The sequence below is a fragment of the Rhinatrema bivittatum genome, chromosome 11 (genome assembly GCF_901001135.1).
Source record: "Rhinatrema bivittatum chromosome 11, aRhiBiv1.1, whole genome shotgun sequence".
In the NCBI taxonomy this organism is placed as follows: domain Eukaryota; kingdom Metazoa; phylum Chordata; class Amphibia; order Gymnophiona; family Rhinatrematidae; genus Rhinatrema; species Rhinatrema bivittatum.
The window spans coordinates 77,868,992-77,890,530 of record NC_042625.1 but is presented as its reverse complement, the minus strand read 5'-3'; the positions used below and the strand labels follow the sequence as shown (position 1 = coordinate 77,890,530).

At 46.2% G+C, this 21,539-nt stretch overlaps 1 protein-coding gene across 2 annotated transcripts; it reads right to left on the bottom strand.

Moving 5' to 3' along the window:
• Positions 1-5,943: 5,943 nt before the first annotated feature.
• CAPNS1 (calpain small subunit 1) lies at positions 5,944-17,592 on the bottom strand. Of its 2 annotated transcripts, none has more exons than XM_029620072.1 (11): positions 17,399-17,592; positions 15,163-15,274; positions 14,991-15,024; positions 12,459-12,548; positions 10,864-10,921; positions 10,260-10,324; positions 9,505-9,573; positions 8,520-8,598; positions 8,144-8,260; positions 7,993-8,051; positions 5,944-7,063 (listed from the first exon to the last, which is right to left on the bottom strand). In XM_029620072.1, exons 2-11 carry the CDS (start codon positions 15,249-15,251, stop codon positions 7,037-7,039), a joined length of 687 nt encoding a protein of 228 aa, XP_029475932.1. In that variant the 5' UTR covers positions 15,252-15,274; positions 17,399-17,592; the 3' UTR covers positions 5,944-7,036. The 2 variants fall into 2 exon arrangements, with proteins under 2 accessions (XP_029475932.1, XP_029475931.1); XM_029620071.1 differs by having other exon boundaries at positions 17,336-17,487.
• Positions 17,593-21,539: the final 3,947 nt, after the last annotated feature.

The following is a 21,539-nucleotide window of genomic DNA, read 5'->3' as shown; positions in this document are numbered from 1 at the left end:
CCTGGGTGAGGTCAAGCGACAGAAGGACCGAGTTACAGTCAGAAATGTGACCGGGAAGAATATCTACAAAGCTCGCCTTCAGGGACAATCCCGTTAGAACAAAGACAGAAATCTAGCCTGCGTTATGAGCTGTGCAGTGTGCACTGGACTACAAGGCAATTTGGCTCTCCGGACATCCGCCATTTTGTTCCAAACCACCCGGACTATGGAGGACCTATCTATCTTCAGGTCGAGGCAAACATTCCAATCCCCTGCCACTTCAATAGGGAGGGAGGTGAAGCTTATCGCTTTCAAGAGCCCCTCTGTAATATTTGTCACGATCCCTGTTGGGGCCATATACATTGACTATAGCAAAGGTTTGGGTATGTAAAGTCCCTTCCAACATCATGTATTGCCCCTCCCGGTCACACTTAGCACTAAGAACCTTCAGGGGTAATGCCCTGTTCATCAATAGTTGGATAGGAGGCAAAATAAATGAATTTAAAACAGGACTGGGATGGGCAAGTTTGTCATGTTCTTGGCCTGTGAGATGCATTTCTTGCGGCAGGGATACATAAGCTTTATTTTTCTTAAGGAATGGCAGGATCCGTTTCCTTTTAATGGGAGATGATATACCACAGACATTGAACGTAATAAAATTAACTGGCGTATGGGTCATGAGTCACAACACTGTGCACTGCTTTATAAAACATCTACTTCGAGCAATCTGGACAGCATTATAAAGAATACAACATATGAACTGCCATAAATCATGCCATTTAATTGAAAAAAAAAAAAAACCAACTTGATAAAAACTACCCCAAAAACCACCCGTCACCCCCCCCCCCCCCCCCAAATCCTACCCCCTTTAGTTAATCCAGAAGGAGCTGCACAGAGCACCTTCTCTCCCTCCCACACACAGCCCCCTTCCAATCCCCCCCCCCCCCCAAAAAAAAAAATAATGGCAGAAAGTCTGCACAGGAGACCTCTCGGGGCACAGAATCTGCCACATAACAAAAACTTTATCCCTTCCTTTTGTATTATACCTGCCCTCACAAAAAAACCCTTCTCCAACCCCTGCCACCCCCCCCCCCCCCCCCACATCCCGGACACCCCCCTATCAACCTCCAGCTGCTAGAATACCACACCACAACCCCACAATAAAAACAACCTTCTGCCCTGGATCATGTCCCATCCCTAGTGTCCCCAAAACATAGTGAGCGGGGGGGGGAGGGGGGGGGTGTGTTGCAAGGGCTCTGTGAACATGCTTGCGTTTCAGGGAGCCTCCCTTAACAGCAAGGCCCAGTCTCTGTTAGCCACGTGGAGAAGACCACAGGGTGCACTCCCTCCACTCCATCAGGAAGCACTACAAGCCGACTATTTTTCCTTTCTCCCCCAATTTTCAATTTCATCAAGCTTGCCTGTGATGCCTTTGTGTGCTCTGGCACCTCCACCTTATTCCAGGCTCCGGTCAGCGACATTTCCAGTTTCTCCACTAGATTAAGCAAGGCATTGATTAGATTGTCCTGGAGCAGGGCTATCTTTTCTACAACTACACCCAAATTACCATCAAAGTTAGCAGGGAGTTTATCTGACAGTTGTTCAAACATTATTTGCAATGTTTTAGTCATGTCATGCGGAGTAGATAGTATAGGCCATTCCTCATCTGAGGCCTGCTCTCTGGAGGCCTCAGGTTTATCAAAGGCAGATTTCTTACTTAGTTTCTGAATTTTAAGTTGTCTGATCTGCCCATAGAGCAGGAGAAGACTTCATCAAATCCCTCAGCATTTTAAGTCAGGTTTATGCAATTTTTGCTAGGATGGAGAAGGATATTGCTCAGGGATGAGGAGGTGTAGGCCTGCACATCTCTTCACGATCAGCTCATCATGTGACCTCCTCTTTTTTCTACCTATTTAATGCATAGAATATATCGTGTCTGGGCTTCCAAAATGGTGTTTTTAAACAATGTCCATGCCACTACAATTGCTTCTTTTAGGGGTCCTTTTTCTTCTAATTTTCTAATATTCTCAGTCTCCCTCTTAAAAGTGAAATAGAAAAAAATGCTACTGCAGTAGTTTTCCTTAATGTCAGTGCTCAAAAGACTTCAATTGATTCAAAATACAGCTGCAAAACTTTTAGGTCGTGGGCTACAGGGATCATGTCACACCATTACTGATTAGACTGCACTGGCTTTTGTTAAAATTTTGAATTAAAATTTTAATATGGACTTATAAAGTTCTAAGTGGGTTGGGCCCAGAATATTTGCAGTCATTATTGACCATTTCAATCCAGCATGCTCATTATGCTCTTCAAAGGAAGAAGCATGACTGCAGATGAAAGATAGAGCATTTTCAGCAGCGGCTCCCGCTCCTTAGTCCTCCTTCTGAAAGAATGTTGACGTCAGCAGGATTACCTTCATTTTCAGACGGCAATCAACATCTGGCAATTTCAGGCATCCTTTCCAATAAATTGAGTATTTTACAATTAGGCTGAGTTGTCATATTGTTTGACAATAGGATTGGCTATTATTTTTATAGAGTCTAATTTTTGTCTTCTGCAATGCTTTTAATGTATGGGTGGTGAATATTATTTTATATTTCTCATTATGTAATTCATTTGAATACATGTTGAGATGGTGCAAACCAATGAATAAATAGGACTATTATTATTATTTTCCCCCTTCAGCAACTGATTCAGTTATGATCACATTACCAAGTGACCCCACCACTGTTCTCTCTCTCTCTCATCACAGCCTTTGTTGCGGTGAGGATTATATCGACAGTAGTCTTTCCTCGTGTTGGTTCCAGAACCAGCTGCTCGATGAAGCAGTCATTTATGGCATCTAGAAACTTTATACCAATGCGACATTTACCCAACCACTAAAGCGGTTGTTGAAATCTCCCATTGTGTTGCCTAATTTGTTACATTCCACTATCTCTTTAGCCTGGCCAGGTGGATGGTATATACCCCTCACTCTTTTACTCTTCCCCATCACACATGGAATATTAATCCATAAAAGAATCCACAGTGCATTTTGTCTCCTGCAGAACTGTATCTGGTTTGACCATATGCCATTCTTAACATACAGTGCATAACTCCTCCACCAATTGTCATGACCCATCCTTCTGATATAATCTGTACCCTGCTATCACAGTGACCCATTGGTTATCCTCTTTCCACTAGGTCTCTTAGATGCCTATTACAGCTGCGCCCACCTCCTATCCTCAAAAGCCACAAACAGGCCAGGATTTTGGAATATCTACAATGAATATACATAAGACAGATTTGCATATAATATATATTACAATGACTGATATTATACTTAATTCCCTATTGATAATTTCTTAGTTCTTCTATTTAAATTCCCTAGAATTCCATTATTGAAGTACTTAATAGTTATTTTATATCTTTTATACACTATTATATTAATGTTGTTTGTAATGTTTGTTTTATTGTAACTGCAATCTTTTTTGAGCACCTGTTAATGTTTCTTATTAATTGTTGTCTTCCTTCACCTCTTGTTAATTGTAAACCGACATGATGCGAATGGCGGTATAGAAAAACTCAAAATAAATAATAAATAAAAATGTATTACATTTCTATACTGTATTTCAATGCTATATTTGTAAACCTTTGTGATCTACCTTTTGGATCAACGGTATATAAAAAGCATAAATAAATATAATGGAGGCAGCATATGCACATTATCTCATGCATAATCATTGTGGATATCCCAAAAACTTGGGTTTTTGGTGTGGTCCTCAAGGACTGTCTTCACAATCTAAGTAGCAGGTTGAACTGGGGAGTTTGGAATCATTTATCTTTGTATGCTATTTATTTAAATGCTCCTGCCTCTATCACAACTTCTCTCTTGGCCTATTCTAACTTCTGTGTTATGACTGTATTCATTGGAGATACCTCACTCCAAACCATGTGCTCCTAAGCAACTGTTGGCTTCCCCGCTCATTTACGTTAAAAGCTGCTCTATGGCTCATAACATACATACATACATATATACATAAATAAAGTGGGCTCCTGACTGCAGAACTGCAGGTTTTACACTATCTACCATCTGCTGGAGACAGAGAAATACTGAGGAACTGCAGGTGGAACGCAGGGTTATGGAGCAGTATCAGTTTAAACTTTCTCTGTCTCATCTGCTGGCAGAATTGCAAAACCCAGGAGTCTGGACTGATCTGGGTACATACAAGGAGCTCTTTTTAAAATGTGAACCAGGCTGCTGGCCTTAAGGAGGCTCCCCCCTTCCCCAAAATGTTGCCTGGTTCCTAACAAATCTAAAGCCCTCTTGCTTGCACCATTATCTCATCGATGCAGTGAGTCCCCAGAGCTCTGCCTTGCTCTGGAGTCCTGCACATAGAATGGGGAGCACTTCTGGAGGGTCTAGATCTCACTTTTCTACCTACAATCCTGAATTTGGCTTTCAGAACCTCTTTCCTGCACTTACTTTTTTTTTTAGGGCATTGGTGCCCACTTGGACAACGGCACTGTCTAAAATTCTAGGGAGATGGGGGGCAAGAGTTGCTACCTTTGCACGAGGCAGGCAGGAAGGTAAAAGCCATCCTACAGCACTAACCCTTCGCTCCTGGGCATGCTCTGCTAGAGACACAGCCCCGGCTGTGTGCCCAGGAGGGGAGGGCGAGGACCGGATCTATTTATAGTCACATTTAAACCTCTCTCTTGGGTAATGTTCCTAACATACGTCACATGCTCCACAGGGGGATGTGGGCCAGGGCAATAACCTTCAACCTTGTACAGGCTCTTAAATCTCACCCAAAAGACACAGGGCCCATCTTCAGCTCATAGCTCAGACTCTGCACTTGGCAGAGAAATGATCTGAAGAACCTGCAAGAGACACTTTGAACCCTGCATTATAGACCCTGGTTTAGTTACAATGCCCCTTATAACACTGGCACTCAATGGGCTGTATCTTGGATGGCACTTGGTGAAGGCCCATGATTTTATTTAAATGAAATTTCTATGTAACAGTGGGGGGGGGGGGGGGGGGGGGGGGGAAGAGAAATACAAACTGCTTGAGTACTGAACTCTTTTGTAGAGTTGCTGGCTAAAACTGAACTCAGTTTAGAAGAGAAACATTTCTGAAAGCTGGTTCCACTCAGGGACAAAAAAATGGTTCTTCAATTCCTGGTACTGGAGTCGACCCTTCCCGCTACTGCCAGGCTGCTGTGGAAGAGGCCTGCTCCTGGTATCTCTACTCACTTCGTTTCCCGTGTAAGGGGGAGCAGTTCTTGCTGTCCTTCCTTAGCAAGCAGAGGGCTGAGAGACTCACTACTAAGCCTGGTACTCTCTCCCCTCTCACCGTTGGAAAAGTCCAGAAAATCACATCGAATCATCCAGGCATCATGCCACACCCTCATGGCCCTGCGGTAACGCAGCTCTTGTGCATGGACCGGTGGAACCAGTTCTGCTGCAGCTGTGTGTGTACAAGACTTAGTGACAAGGACAGGCAGAGAAACTTGTTTGTACACCAGACCCAGCTCCATGCATCCTGGCTGAAACTGCCCTCTCATTTCATATCATTGCCTTTCCAGGAACCTAGCCGTAAGTTTCTGTACACATGGCAGCTCCCCAGATGGGCCTCAGACAACAACAGTTTGGAAAACCGGGCTGCATTTCTACTGAGCAGCTATCCGTGCCCTCCTACGGTTGAAGCATGTGCAGCCACAAACTGCCTGGCATTTAGGTGCATAGCCTGTGAGGCAGGGGCCTCTGCTATCCAGTTTGGGCTATCATAGGCCCAAGCTCCAAAAAAATGGTTAATGCTAGGATAGCTAGAGTAGGAAGACCAGGCTTTAAAATAAAAAAACCTCACAACTAGGGGCAGGGGCTTGAATACCAGAAATGAATGGATCAGACCAATTTCCCCCCCCCAGTGACAGGGATAATAAGGTCAGCTAGCCAGACCTGAAAGAGATGAGACTTAAACCAATCAGATCCTCCATTTATTGTTATATCGAAAACAGGTGGTGCATTGTGCTATGGCTCGCCTGATACACTACAAAGGCCAAGTGCAATGACCAGCGACCGAGCTGTCACTGGTTACTCCTCTTCCCCACTGATGCTGAAGTTTTTATGCACCCATAACAGGTCCCGCCCAGCCAGCAAGGAGCCTTGGCCCTTCCCCACTTCAGTTTCCACAGAGGGCTTGAGAAATGGCATACAAAAGTACACTGGCTCCTACCCTACCAGTGTCACCCCACTACCGCTTACCCAACTCACCCAAACTGGTTAGAGAACGGTGCTAACACACACCCAGGTCAAGGGCTTGGTCCCTATCCGGACGGGTTTCTTTTGATGAGAGGTTTAGAGGGGGAGATTTAGGGGTAACATTAAAAAAAATATTTCCTCCAAAAAAAGGAGTGGTGGATGCATGGAATGACCACCCATGAGGAGGTAGTGGAGATAAAAAAACAAACCAATAATAAAAAAACAAAACAGACTTCAAGAGCCCAGATAAGCACAGAGGATCCTTAGTTACAAAGTGGGGCAGGAATAGTGGGGGCTGTGGCACTGCACCAGGAAGAAAAACTGGGTAGAGTAGACGCTCTGCCCCTGCCTTCAGTTCTTGTAACAGAACAATGGACTTAACAACCCCGACAAGATTCGATCAGACACAGGGGGACCCCTGAAGCTGGGTTTAGACCCTGCCTGTGGCTGCAGCAGGCTCCATGCTGTGTTACTATGCACAGTACGCTCCCAAATTAACTTCCTTGGACATTAAGGAGAGAGGGATTCATTCCCACCACAAGCTTTAGAAGGACTGGGCCCACATCGTTCTGAAGTTTAGAAATGAAAGCTACATACGCTACAAAATAAAAGCCTGAAACGCATTTTCCTAAGTAACAGCCGTGAAAATAACTACAATTAGAAAGTCAGATAATGAAATGCAAGCCAACTCATGAAGGTTTCCTGCGATTCAGAGCTGGGCCCTGGCGAAGATGCAGGAATAGAGGTGAGAGCTCTCTGGACAGCAGTGTCATTCCGGATCAGGTTCCAGCACCGAGGCTTCCAGCTGGGTCTAGGAGCGCATCGTCACCATCAGCCACTAGAAAGGCAAAAGGAGGTGGTCACTGTACACTCGCTCCGCATTACTCCAGGAGACAGGGCTCCCACAAGCACCCAGGCCTAGGGGATGGGGGATTTGTTTCAAACCAATTCAAAAATACAACAAAATGGAGGACATTTTTGGTTTGGTGTTGGACACTAATGGGACTGACTGCACCGGAGACTAGCACCAAAGCACCGTCACTCGTGCACCACCCTCCAGGTGGACAGCACCATTTTTAAAGCTGCTACATGCAAGGCAACAGCAAGTAGGGGTTCATGACTTCCCTTAAACGGGGGTTAAATGCAAATTGTCAGGGTGGAAGCTCCCTAGGCTCTAGCAGAGATTTTACAGGAGGGGCCCAGGGAGGTCCCTGCTGTGGCAAGTGTGGGGAGGGTTGGAAGGGGTCCGGTCCAGGCCCTAGGTTCAATTGTGGAAGACAGGAGTTCCTTTTATTTTCTTAAATCTGTTTTTTTTTTTAGTTTTGCAGTGGAATGGTTTGTATTTTTGGATTGGCAAAACAAACACGTTTTAAAAAAAAAAAACAAACCAAAAAACCTGAAAAAAAGAAAGAATCACCCCTATGGGGAACCCCCCTCCCCCCACAAAACTGCACCAGATACTTCGATTGCACTTCAGGCAAGTGATTACTGACGCTATCAAAGAGTAGGCCCAGGAGAGTTGCCGGAATAATCAAGGAATTCTGCTGTGTGTATAGAGAGTCCATGACAGCAGAGAAATGGGGAAATCTCCTCCAGGCACACTGCTCTCATGAAAAATGAACACAGAGTGGATGTCCTTAAGGGCCAAGGGGCAGGAAATGTTCCTCCACCCCTGAGAAAAGGATTCCTCACTCAGAGTGCCATTAAGGGAGAAGCAAAGGAGGTGGAAGGCAGGCGCTAGAAACTTGTACGCGCTCGCATGCTCACCTCCTCGAGGGTCACTTTGATGTTTCCGTTCCCATCTTTGTCCAAGACTTTGAAGGCGCCTACAGAACAGAAACAAGAGTGACAGTGACTAGACTGGACAGGGCATGCCCTCATGTGACCTCCCTGCTGTACTCCGCTACAAGCAACTTACGGAACATGGCATCTAATCGCACCAGGCAGCAGATATAGTTGTCGAAGTCCATGCAGGCATTTTCATCAGCATACTTGCGGAATATCATTTGGTAGAGCTGCCCATTCAGCCGAAAGCCTGTGTAGAGGGAGGGATGCAAGAGAGAAGAAAAATGATCACTTCAGAAAATCAGTATTAGACATCTAAAGTCAATTTCTCATTTCGTCTGCGCTGTACAGTGCTACATACAGAGATGGTGCTTTCTGGTAATAGTCGCTGGGGTGACTACACAGTGCTGTGTTCACCGACAGCACATTACAAATAAGCATTGCTCTGTGACAGTAAGTTACAGCGTACACACGGACGGCATGCCATACATATCCCAGGGCATCCCTACCTGCAGCCTCAAAGGCTCCCGGCAGCTCCGAGGCACTGATGGTCCCTGATCTATCAGCATCAAACCTTTTGTAAACTGCCTGCAGAGAAAGACAGAAATGCATGGAGTGGGGCTTAGTAACTGTACAAGATGCCATCCTACTTTAAAAGATCCACACCACTTCAGGTACCCACCACCTTGCCACCCCACACAGTGCCCCCCTACCAAATCCTCCCCCCCTTTCCTTAATGCCTCCCACCACACATACACACCAGGTACCCACCGCTTTCCTTTCCCTCCCCCCCAAAACACACACATCGCATTCCTCATCAGGCAGAAGTTTTAACAAATCAATTCCAGAGCATGGTTAGCATAAGAACATAAGAAATTGCCATGCTGGGTGAGACCAAGGGTCCATCAAGCCCAGCATCCTGTTTCCAACAGAGGCCAAACCAGGCCACAAGAACTTGGCAATTACCCAAACACTAAGAAGATCCCATGCTACTGATGCAATTAATAGCAGTGGCTATTCCCTAAGTATAATTGATTAATAGCCATTAATGGACTTCTCCTCCAAGAACTTATCCAAACCTTTTTGAACCCAGCTACACTAACTGCACTAACCACATCCTCTGGCAACAAATTCCAGAGTTTTATTGTGCATGGAGTGAAAAAGAATTTTCTCCGATTAGTCTTAAATGTGCTACTTGCTAACTTCATGGAATGCCCCCTAGTCCTTCTATTATTCAAAAGTGTAAAAAACAGAGTCACATCTACTTGTTCAAGACCTCTCATGATCTTAAAGACCTATCTTTTTTTTGAGATGCGGCGACCAGAATTGTACACAGCAAAGGGCCACAGAGCACCACTGGTGTCAAACAACGGAGGTGCCGGCTCTAGGACACGAGAGAAAGGCTGGTGGGGAGCACAACATTCAGACAGTTTTCTGTTCTGTGGAAGAAGGGATGGGGAGAGAAGAGGGAAGATAACTTCGTCACTTTCTTACCTGCCACTTTTTAATGTTGTTCCAGAGATATTTAAACTCTTCAAAGCCCAGCTTTCCTGTGCTGTCACTCTGCAGAAGTTCAATTAAGGAACAATGGAGACCCGAGAGAACTCGTCACAGGGACATCCCCATGGGAGAGCCACCCAGAGTCTGTGCAGACATCCCTGCAGGACTGATGGGGATGGTCTTTGTGCATATACATAAGCAGTACATTGGGGGGGGGGGAAAAAGTGCAGGACTGCTTCTACAGCAGAGTCCAAAAGCAAAGCACATTCAAGCAGCAGCATCTGGATCATCAAGGAAGCTGCTCACCCTGTAAAAAGGTGTTAGCAGTAATTTTGTAACAGGTTTGATAGTGCTTGGTTTGATTGTTAATATTACTACTCAACATAAGGCTTGGGGTAACCATGCACGGCACAGCAGTTACTATAGGAAAATTCGTTCTTACCTGCTAATTTTCATTGCTGTACCACCACAGATCAGTCCAGACTCCTGGGTTTTGCCTCCCTTCCAGCAGATGGAGACAGATAACATTTTACTGACACTGCCACCTGTAGTCTCTCAGTATTAGTCTGTACCCAAGCCAGAAATATAAAGAATTAAGTAACTATACCTACACCCCAAAGACTGGATTGATCTTGGTATGTACAGGGAATATAAGAAACTTGCTGGGCAGGCTAGATGCACCATTTGGTCTTTTTCTGCCATCATTCTGATGTAGGCGTTTCTGGGTTTCCCCTTTACTGAAAGGATACATCCAAATCTGCCACTATACAGCGACATGACTCAATGCTGAAGCCATCGGTCTTCAAATCTGGATCTATAAACACAAGTCAGGACATCCGTCAAAGGAAAGCTGGGGAAACAGGGACTTGAGTACATTAAACAATGAGGGCGAGGGTGTAGGCCAGGGTTCCCATCCCAGCTCTAGAGGCAGCTTCCTGATCTACCTATAGCTTCATAATTCAGTACTAACTGAATTATTGTAATTTGCTGTACCTGGTCTAGCATGGCTTCTGTAAATGGAGCATGTAAAATGTTCAGTAATGAAATATTAAGATTAGGCATTAGTTTCATCCATTTCAGCAGGTACGCAAGTATTTTTTTGACTTTCAAGTACACATGAAAAAACGGATAACGTCCGTGTATTTTTTTATAATGAATTATGCGCATATCAGTTTTTTGCCAACTTTCTAGTCTGTGTGGAAAGTGCACGTGTACCTGCCGAAACAGAAGAAAAATGCACATCCCAATAAAAATTACTAAAGATGGATCAACGCAGAGCCACAAGCATCAGTAAGGTCTGTGAACTCCTCACTGGCCAGGAACATTGAGCAGTTACTATGAAAAGCGACTTACGTCTGGATACCACCTTGTTCATGATGTTCATCAGCTCGGGAGCACTCACTTCCATATCCTGCCCACAAAGACAATGGAAAAAAAGTCAGTGTGATATGTACAGAGGTGTGCTGGGCACAGGTGGAGTCATGATTTATACTAAGAACATAAGAACTTGCCATACTGGGTCAGACCAAGGGTGCATCAAGCCCAGCATCCTGTTTCCAACAGAGGCCAATCCAGGCCATAAGAACCTGGCAAGTGCCCAAAAACCTGGGAAGAAAAAGTGGTGAGTCTGTTCCTGACCTCAGGTCCCATGTCAGAAAGTGGAAGAAAGGAACCTATTTAACAGGACTGCAGAAAAGAGCCTGGTTGAGCGTTCCCAGATCTCCAGGGGAAGCAGACAGTGGCCTCCAAATGTTCCCTCTATTTGTGGGTTGTTTGCAAAGCAGCAGACATCTGTGCATAGGGTTCTCTGAAATGCCATTATATTTTCCTTCTCTTGTGCATGCCACAAGGTTTTAGGGATGTGCAGAAGGAAAAAGATTTGCTGCTATTCTGTATTCATTGCGCTGGGACCCAAATCCGTTGCATCTGTTTTCAGGGAAACCCGATTCGTTCATTAGTTGCATTCTGTATTCGTTTTCCATTAAAGTTGGAAAAACAAACAAAACCAAAAAAACCCCACCAAAACCCCCCCCATCCCAACCCTTTAAATTTAATTAACTACAACCCCCCACCCTCCTGACCCCCTCCCCAAGACTTGCCAAAAGTCCCTGGTGGTCCGGGAGCGATCTTCTGCACTCGGGCCGTCGGTTGCCAGTATTCAAAATGGCACCGATAGCCTTTGCCCTTACTATGTCACAGGGGCTACTGGTGCCATTGGTCAGCCCCTGTCACATATGGTAAGAGCACATTGTTTACAATATATAAATTATTTTTTTTAGGGATATTTATTAATTTACATTGCTCCTACCATATGTGATAGGGGCTGACCAATGGCACCAGAAGCCCCTGTGATATAGTAAGGGCAAAGGCTATCTGTGCCATTTTGAATACTGGCAACAGACGGCCCGAGTGCAGAAGATCGCTCCCGGACCCCCGCTGGACCACCAGGAACTTCTGGCAAGTCTTGGATGGGGGTCAGGAGAGTGGGGGTTTTATTCGTTAATGATACATCGCCAACCGTTTCGTGGACCCACACGTTGCGGATTGCGCATTCGTTCAAAATGAATGCACATCCCTACAAGTTTCCTGTGTGCCGTTTCACCATCCGTGTGCAAGCACACACCATAGCTTACAGGGAAGCTTAGTGGCTTCCCAGTTCTACAAAGAGGGTGCTGGTGGTATTTGGAGGAACAAATTCAAGCACTGAGGACAAGCCGCCTGCCACTCTAAAGGTTCCACAGAGATCAGAACTGGATCAGTGCTAACCTGCCCCATCCCCCCCCCCATGTGCAGGATGGATGCTAAGCCCCAACCTTCCAGCTACTGCTCCCTGCATTCTCCTCCCAAGGCCAGATTCACTCAGAGCGCAGGAGCCCCTTCTGATGGGAACAGACTGCAGCTAGAGCGGTAACATTCACTATTTCGGCTGGATCCTTGCCATTACTTACCTCTCCTGCTAACTGTTTGAAGAGACGACGGAACTGGCTCTCCTCCTCACTCTCATGTGCTTCCGCATGGGAAGGATGGTAGCGTGGGGGCTGGAAACAAACAAACGAGTCCCTCAGCTAATCACTAGTCTCCTCAACCAATAAACCAAACACTTCAACATCAGCTCATCACCAACAGGTCAAACATTCCCATCAACACCAGTTGAGCACTGCAAAAGACTTTAGACAGACCTCAGTAGCATCACATTGAAAAATTGGTTCTCTCTTATCTTGCATCCCACCAGACCATCCCAGACCCATGGGCTTTTCTCTACTCCCAGCAGATGGAGACAAAGAAAAGCTTTCCTGTACTGATGGTGATAAGATACTGTATCCAAAAATCACAAAACCAAGCAACTCCTCTCAAAATTATCAATAATGAAAAAAGTCAGAGGGAGAACAATAAATATCCCAAAACCCTGTTACTACAAAATAAACAAAAAATTAGCCAAAAAATTTTGAGAAAAAGAGTACGGTCAGCACATTTGCTGAAGGATTTCATTCGCTAGAGGAAATCGTGGCGTCTACAAGTGTGAATGATTTAATGTAAACCCCCTGATGAAGGCATGACTGCTGAAACATGATCCATGTTGGGTGGATTTTTTGAATGTTTGTGAAGCTAAGGGCCGGATTTTAAAAGCCCTGTGCGCGTAAATCCGGCCAGATTTACACGCGCAGGGCACTCGCGCGCTGGTGCGCCCATTTTGCATAGGCCGCCGCTGTGCGCAAAGCCCTGGGGCTTTGCTGGGGGGGGCGTGTCTGGGGGTGTGGCCGCAGCTTCCGGACCAACCCTCCAGACCAGAACATGGCCGCCGGCAGCCTGAGGCAGGCGTAACTCGTGGAATAAAGGTGGGGGGGGGGGGGGGGGGGGGGGTTAGGTAGGGGAAGGGAGGGAACGGAGCCAGGCTGCGTGGCTCGACACACGCAGCCTGCCGATTTTGCGCAGCCTTGCGTGCGCCGACCCCAGATTTTAACAGATACATGCGTATCTATTAAAATTCGGTGTACTTTTTTTTTAAATCAACCCCTAAGTATTTTTGTAATTTCGTGTGCTTTAAAAATATTGGGTAGGAGATAAAAGATTTACAATATAAAACTGCTTTTCTTTAGGGATATATTTTTCAGTAATTTACCATGGACAGGACCCTTGCAAGCCTCTCCTGTTTCTCAGATTGAGAGGCCTACTACCCTGCACTCAGCCAGTTTCCCTTAATCTCTCTGCTTCCTTTTTTTCTGTAAACCTCTTAAAGAGACAGTGCCCCCCTAAAACCAAGCCCCTTAGAAAGAAAAAAATTAATACTTTTCTGCTTCAAGTTTTCTTAGAAGTAGTAGAAGGGACCTGCCAAATGAGAGGGAGATGAGGGCAGGGAATGAGGAAGCCAGCACCACTGGCTGTCAAAACCCCCTCTTCAGGACAGGGCACTAGCTAAAACATTACTCTATCAGTATCTGCTGAGAGACTGCAGATGGCACAGTATTGTATGTACCAACAGTACAGGAACGCTTTTCTTCTTTGTCTCCATCTGCTGGAAGGGGAGAAAATCCCACTTGTCTAGACTGATCTGGGGGATGATAAAAAAAATAGCTAATACAGTAAGAGGGCCAAGATATTTAGATATTTTAGTGACAGAAGGAAATACAGACGTGTGATTGTAAGACTCAAAAGGTGAAGGTAGAGGAATACGTAGATGCTGACAAAGAGGAAGTGCCTAACATTTCTGATCATTATTCACTATCAGGCTGGTGGAGCGCACTGTTAGCCCGGGTTTTGCTGCGCGTTTGACACGCTAGCTTTACCCCTTATACAGTAAGGGGTAATAGTGCATAGAAAACACGCTGCCAACCCCCCAAAACTAATAGCGAGCGCAACATGCAAATGCATGTTGATGGCCCTATTATTCCCATGCGATCCAGAAAGCAAAATTTACAGCGAAGCCACACATTTTACTTTCAAAAATTAACGCCTGCCGGCACCAGGGAAATGTACAAAAAAGCAGAAAAAAATGCTTTTCTGTACACCCTCCGACTTAATATCATAGCGATATTAAGTCCGAGGCCCCAAAATTTAAAAAAAAATTTAGATTGGCCTGCTGCCTGCGGGTCAGAAGACAGATGCTCAATTATGCCGCCATCCGTTTTCTGAACCCGTGGCTGTCAGCAGGTTCGACAACCGACGCCGGTAAAATTAAACGCCTGCTGTCAAACCTGCTCCTGTCAAAAAAGAGGCGCTAGGGACGCGCTAGTGTCCCTAGCGCCTCTTTTTACCGCGGGCCCTCATTTGCATAACTAAATCGCGCGCACAGGCAAGCACTCGCCTCAGAGCGCTTGTTCTCCCCCCCCCCCCCCCCCGGGTTTTACTGTATCGGCCTGATTGGAAGGGCTTGGGATAGGAGCAGAGAACTCCCAAAGACTGAAGTGCTGAAAAGCAGAATATAAATCAAATAAAGGAGCAGCCACATAGGGGAGGGTATGTGTCTGCAAAGTAAGACTTACCGGAGGCTCTGGGTTATACTGAGCAGCTGCCTCACTATAAACAGAGAAAAAAAAAAAAAAGGGAGGTGGGGTTACAAATCAGCACCTAGAACCAAGCTCTGCAGAAATAGTCTGGATCAGCGGGCCCCTGCCAAAGGGGACAGAACGCCCAGAAATGAAGGCACATACTCACCTGACAGCACTTATAATTCCACCAATTATACCACTAGCATTAAAACCTCCTCCTCCGCCTCCTTTCAAAAAATTATTCACAAGAAACATCCTGTGAGCGTCAAAGGGAGAACCTGCAGGAAAGAGTATGAATGAGCAAAAATCGCATGGTATCAGATTAAAGCTCTCTCTATCCTACAGTGGCCTAGCCTGTTCCTCCCTCCTCCCCCGACACACACCCCCCCCCACCCTTCTCTTAAAACGGAAAAATTCCACTCTGGGAAAATATGGACGATACCAACAAAGACTTGATGGGGGTATGGTTGATACAGGTCTGCCAAATGGCAAGTGCTGGAGGAACCATTCCATCATCTGCACTGCCATACCTTCCACCATCGATCCAACCGCCACAGTTACACTGGGCTGTAAATAATTTAAGATTAGCAAAGCGCATACAGCAAGTGAACCTCAGAGACTCAGAGGCTGGGGCAGCACTGGCTGTGCCTGTGTTGGACTGGTGTGCAGCTGGGGGGGGGGGGGGGGGGGGGGGGGGAAGGGAGCGGGTTCTGCTTTTTACTGTCTCCCTTTCCTTATACAATTTAATAAAGCATCATCTTACATATGCCATATTCCTTTCTGCTATCTGTAGCTTTTTAAAAGCCAATAAATTATTTAAGCAGATAAGCAATGCTCATGCTGTCCAGGTACAGCTTTCTGAATCTTGTTCGGTAGCAGTTGGAGGCACTGCAGTGTTCAGTACTAGCTCAGCAAGCCACACCTGAACAAGCAGAAGCCCCAAGCTAAGCAGGAGTAGGAAAACAAGATGTGCACCTGGCTCAGTGCAAGACCTGGAGTGATCTGCACTGTTAGGGAATGGAAGAGAGGGAGGAAGGACTGGCAGCTTCCCAGAGGCTGCCCACTAATATTAAACAAGATCAACCATTCTAGGACTGCCATTTTAACATCAAGGTTATTATATAGGCCACACCTTGTCGAAAAGATAGCCAGGCCATGAAATCCATTATCCTTAAAGCTCCCTACAGGAAGAAAAAGTAAATCTTTACCTTCCAATGAACTAAAGTCTCCTTTCTTCTAATCCTAGTGAGGGACCCCCCTTGTTTGTTCAGGATATGGAAAGACCAGAACCCGCACCCAGGTCCCAAAGCCAACATCCCTATCACAAAATCTACAAGAGTCAACGTTTCACAAAAAGCATAGATTTCAGACAAGAATGCCACTGCAAAGCCAGGAAGCCATCAATAGTTTTGTGATCACAGCATGGACAGCACATCTCCTTGACCACAAAACTTGTAATAATGGGGCATCAATAACCTGGTCAGGTCATGCACCAGGTTTTAATTGAAAATAAAGGAGTACGCATCAGTAAAAAATATATATTTAAAGAGCCAGGGCAGATTGGGAGAGAGAAAGAGATGATACAGGAGCAAGTGTCCTAGGATCAGTGTGTAGGGTAAGGCTAGCATGAAATACAAGGGACAGGAGATTCCTATGATGCCAAATTGGGGGGGGGAGGCACAGGATATAGGAGAAGTCTTGCGGTCAGGCTAGGGTTGGGTGGAGGTACAGTAGATTCAGGGACAGGACCCCAGATCTGGGGTGTTGAGAGGTATGGGAAAAATATTGTATGCATATAGTAGGCACATGTTAGGCAACAGATACAGACGCAGGAGGTTCCTGCGACCAAAGATCTAGAGTAGGGGCGCACAGAATACAGGAGCAAGAGTCTTCAGAGACCAGCAAGTGGTGGGGAAGGCAGGAGGCTCCTAGGACTGGGGAGGGAGGAATAAGTGGTTAGCTGGCTTCTGGTATACCAGATCTGAAGACATGAGTCTTCTTTGAGGAGTAAGCGTGGGAAGGGGGACAGAGGCAGCAGATACAGATGCAGGAAGCTCCTAGGACCCGTAGGAGGGAAGGCGGGATACCAGAACAGAGCTCCTGGGGTCTTAACCATTCCAAGGAATAACAATGATAGAGTAACTAACATCCAGAAACTGAAGACATCCAGAGAGGGGAATTTCAGGACAGAGTATCCGACGGCTTTCGGGGGCCCCAGGATCTAAAAGTTGGCAATGACCAAGGCCTCAGCCCCAGGAACAGCTAATAAGGGAATGATCGAGGCCTCGCTGCGCGAGGACCGAATAGCAAACATGGCAGGACCTGGAAACCCCACTCACCATTAAACGCGACAAGCCTCTATTACTGGCTTCCCGGATACCTCGAGTCCAGCCCGCACTCACCTGCTGCAAACGCCAAATGGGAAAAAGAGGTCCAAAAAAGTGGCCGTGTCCGGACCGGAAGTACGAGCAGAGCTACAGCGCCCCCGCCCTTTGGCCCCGCCCCGAAAGAACAAGAGGGTGTCAGCGCCGCGCCCACCGATGCTCTGGCCCTGCCCCTAAGGAGAGCAAAGGAAGGACTGCTGCGCCCCGCCCACCGACCTCTGGCCCCGCCCCTGCCTTAAGGAGAGATAAGGGTGAACCGTTGCTGCCTCTGCCTAAATCCTACAGCTGCCACTGTGCTACCGCCTCTGTTCCCTGGTGGCTCCGATGGCAGCAGCACAGATCGCGAAGAAGAATCAGCGCTGTCAGAACCTGCGGCGCCCCGCCCCCTCACATGGGTTTCCCTGGTAATAGGAAGCCCACAGGAAGGAGGGGGTGGGGCCTATTTTTAAGACCGATGGAAGGGGCGGGGCGCCGCAGGGTCTGACAGCGCGAAAGGGCCATGGAAGGCCCAGCGCTGATGCTGCTCTGTGGTGTTGTTACGGCAGCCGGCGCTGTAGCTAAAAGATGAGGCGGGGTGGGGAGGCGCTCAGAGAGGAGGATAACTCCCCTTCCCCTGTTGCCTATGGGTGCATACTGGCTCAATCTGGCCCAGGTTAGAAGGTGTTGATTTCACTGCTGAGGTCTGGGTCTAGGCGGCACATAATGAGAGCAGCTGCTGGAGGAATGAAGCAGGGCCGGTTCTATTGGTGAGTGGGAGAAAGTGGGGAGAAGGCTCACAGGAAAGAACGTACTGTGGTTTCTAGGAGAGGGAGGAGCTGCAGGCTATGAATCAGTTTTTTGGAATGAGTGCACTGGGGATAACCTTAGGATAAAAATAATTATTTAACTTAAAGCATAATGGCTGTACTTTGGAGCCTGGCCTACGCATCTAGCTTTTGAGAAAGTTTAGTTTAGTTGATTATTTTAAATAGGCCAACTTACTTGTATAAATGAATAAATCAAAGCAATTTACAATAAAAATATTCACAATAAATTAAAAAACATTGTAAGACATCACTAACAAAACAAGATCACTATTGGTGCTCTGCCCACAGATATGTCAGTTTTATTTTCATATTTAGAAAAATGGACACACATAGAGCCTGATTTTAATAAGCATTTGCTTGAGTAAAACTGGGTTTTACTTCCATAAATGCACTTTACTCAAGTAAGTGGGCTTTTGAAAATTGCTACAGCACATGCCATTGAATTGTCCATAGGATTTATTCCCATAAGTGACCTTTACTCGAGTAAATGGCTTTTGAAAATTGCTATTATTGTAGTTACATTTGCGTGTGCAACTCCTTTTGAAAATTAGCCTCAGTGAAAATGAGCACTTTCCCACTCCCATTTGAGGTGATTGATTCTGCTCTGTAGTCGGTGGTGGTGTTATGGGAGCTGGCACTGCAGCTAAAAGATTGGGTGTGGAGGGGCATGTTTGTTATCCACTTAATGACCCAGACTCCTCTGAGAGACATTTGTGTAAGCTAAAAAGTTCGCATGTACTTTTGTCGCTTCGGTGGCTTTCCTGACAAAGTGCCTGTCTGCTGCCAAGATGGACAAGCTGCATTATTTGCACCCACTATTTGCGCAGACGGTGGAGTGGAGATGGGTGGGGGCTAAATTTCCAAGTGCGTGTGCTGTTTATACTCCCTGGCTGAAAGATGCTCAAAGCAATGCCCCTGTTGCAGTGCAGCTAAAAATGCATGGGTTGCAAACCCCAGGCACACTTTCTAGCCACTCTGAGGCGATTAGCAAAGCCATTCACACAGGTAAATGCTGATTTGCCCTGGTAAATTGGCCTGTTGCAACATCTCCTCTTCTCTGAGAGGCTGAAAAGTGCCCCCCCCCCCGTTCTGCCACCTGCCGAAATAACAGGTACAAAATACTTTTGCATGCATATACCGTGTTGACAGATAAAAAAAAAAAAAGCCACATGCTATGAAGTCTGCAAGCGCAAAAGTACCCACATATTTTGTTTATTAAAAATGTATGTATTACCTGATGCACCAGACCCTAGGTGATGTACATAAAACATATAACAGGATGCTGCAGGTAACATAAGGGACTTTTTTTTGGGGTGGAAGTAGAGGGACAATTTTCATGTTATGTTTTGTAGGGTTTGGGTGGACCCTTGGACACTGTGGCAGCTGATCACGCCCACGGGCGGAAGTCCTGTGAGGGGCCACAGGTCAGGCTCAGCTCCGCACACACAAACACAGATTATATCTTTTATTAGACAGTTTATGAAGCCACCAGAGGTGGCGGTAGTGAGTAGAAGATGGAGCCCGGCTGGGCTAGTATTCCTCAGGGTGCTGGAACAGCAGCTTCTCCGGTAGCAGTGCTGTAGGAAGAACTGAGAAAATGAGTACACTGAGATATTCACAGAGTCCCCAGTATGGAGAAGCCCCAAAATAGGGAGAGTTGGCCCTCGAGGAGTGAGTACCAGATCCCTGGGCACAGAGACTCGTTGGCAAGTTCTCACGCAGCAGTTCTCCGTAGAAGATGGCACTGGTGCTGGAACGGAGGCAGGCCCTCGAGGAACGAGTACCTGGTTCCAGGGAAACAGCTCTGAGGAGTAGATGGTAGTTGTACTCTCAGATGGTGTCTGTAGTGAATTCTTCCAAGTAGAAGAGGAGATGGACACAGGCAGCGAGTCAGGGAACATGGGCCCTCAAGGAGCAAGTACCAGTTCCTGATAGCGACCTGAAAGAAGCAGCGAGGCCCCCGATGAGCGGGTACCTTGTTAACAGAAAAGAGTCCAAATAGAAGTTGGAGGCAGAGTAGCTGGATACAGAGAGCAAATCCCATCCGTAGGAAATCCCTTGCTAACTCAAAGGCTAGCAATAAATAACAGGCTTAAATATCCAGGCAGCATGACGTCATCACAGGGGGACGTCCCTGAGGTTCGCGCCAAAGAGGATATAAGAATGAGGTCATGCGGCGCGCGCGCCCTAAGGTACCTGAGGAGCATGGCGAGAGGTAGCGCCCAAGCTGGTCCGGGGATGCTAGAGAGGAAGGTGGGCATACGCTGCGGCAGCCAGACGTCCACAGGGAGCAGGAGGAGTCGCAAAAAAAGAAAGGTAGGCGGAGTGAAGCCATCGGGCCGCGACGGTTGCAACATTTCAATAGCTCCATTTTTACAAAGGCACTGATACTTACACTAATAGATTACTGTAATGTGGTTCTGTTAAGCTTACCTGCTTGTACACTGAAAGCCTTGCAACTCACAGAACTCTGCTGCTCTCATTATTATAAATACCCACCTATGTGTTTCAATGTTTTAGTGTGATTTTATCTATGTAATGTTTTTTGCTGATGTCTCATTTTTGGTGTTTGATTTGAAGGTCCAAGTTAGTGCAACATTTTTTTACATGAGAGAGACAAGCCGATATATCGCACTGTGACTGAAACCCCTGCACCAAAGAGTCTTTCTGCTACTTCAGACAGGGTTGCCTGCCCTGAAAAGCCTGCATGAAGACTTGCAAGTCTCTTATTTGCCTTGTATCTTGACTAGATTGTAAGCTCTAGGGAACAGGAACTGTCTCTTATGTGTCTATGTCCCCATGGTAGTACTCTACAAATGATTAAAAGTAATAATAGAATATAATTTTATTTTGCGCTGCTTTGATAAATAACTCCCAAAAGATACCTGCATCTCCCTTTCTCCTGCACACACTGGGGTCGCACTGGTTTACCAGCAGTTGGATGTGCATTTTGGAGGCGTGTCCACAGACCCTTATGCTATAAGGAAATTAGCACCTCCACAAGGCATGTCGATGAGGCCATTAGTTATTCACTTCACACACAATAAAAAATGTGCATCCAATCCACACATTTTTACACTCAAATTAACGCCTGCCCAGAGCAGGCATTAATTTGAGCACCCCAAAAAGTTATACAGAAAATACTGCTTTTCTGTACCTCCTCCACCTTAATATCGTGATGATATTAAGTTAGAGGAACAAAAGTTTTAAAGATTTAAAAAAAATAATTAAAAAAAGGAGTGCCAGCAGTCAGATTTGGGAAACAGATGCTCAGTTAACCAGCATGAATTTTCCGAATCTGTAGCTGTGCGCCGGTTAGGAAAACAGACGCCGATAAATTCAGTGTCTGTTTT

Bases quoted from the DNA above. Each gene is read 5' to 3' on its own strand.
- CAPNS1 (XM_029620072.1), bottom strand. From the start codon at position 15,251: ATGTTTCTTGTGAATAATTTTTTGAAAGGAGGCGGAGGAGGAGGTTTT. The intron at 12,549-14,990 runs GTAAGTCTTACT...GTTTGTTTCCAG, and splicing joins AGTATAACCCAGAGCCTCCG to CCCCCACGCTACCATCCTTC. The intron at 9,574-10,259 runs GTATCCTTTCAG...GAACTTCTGCAG, and splicing joins GTATAGTGGCAGATTTGGAT to AGTGACAGCACAGGAAAGCT.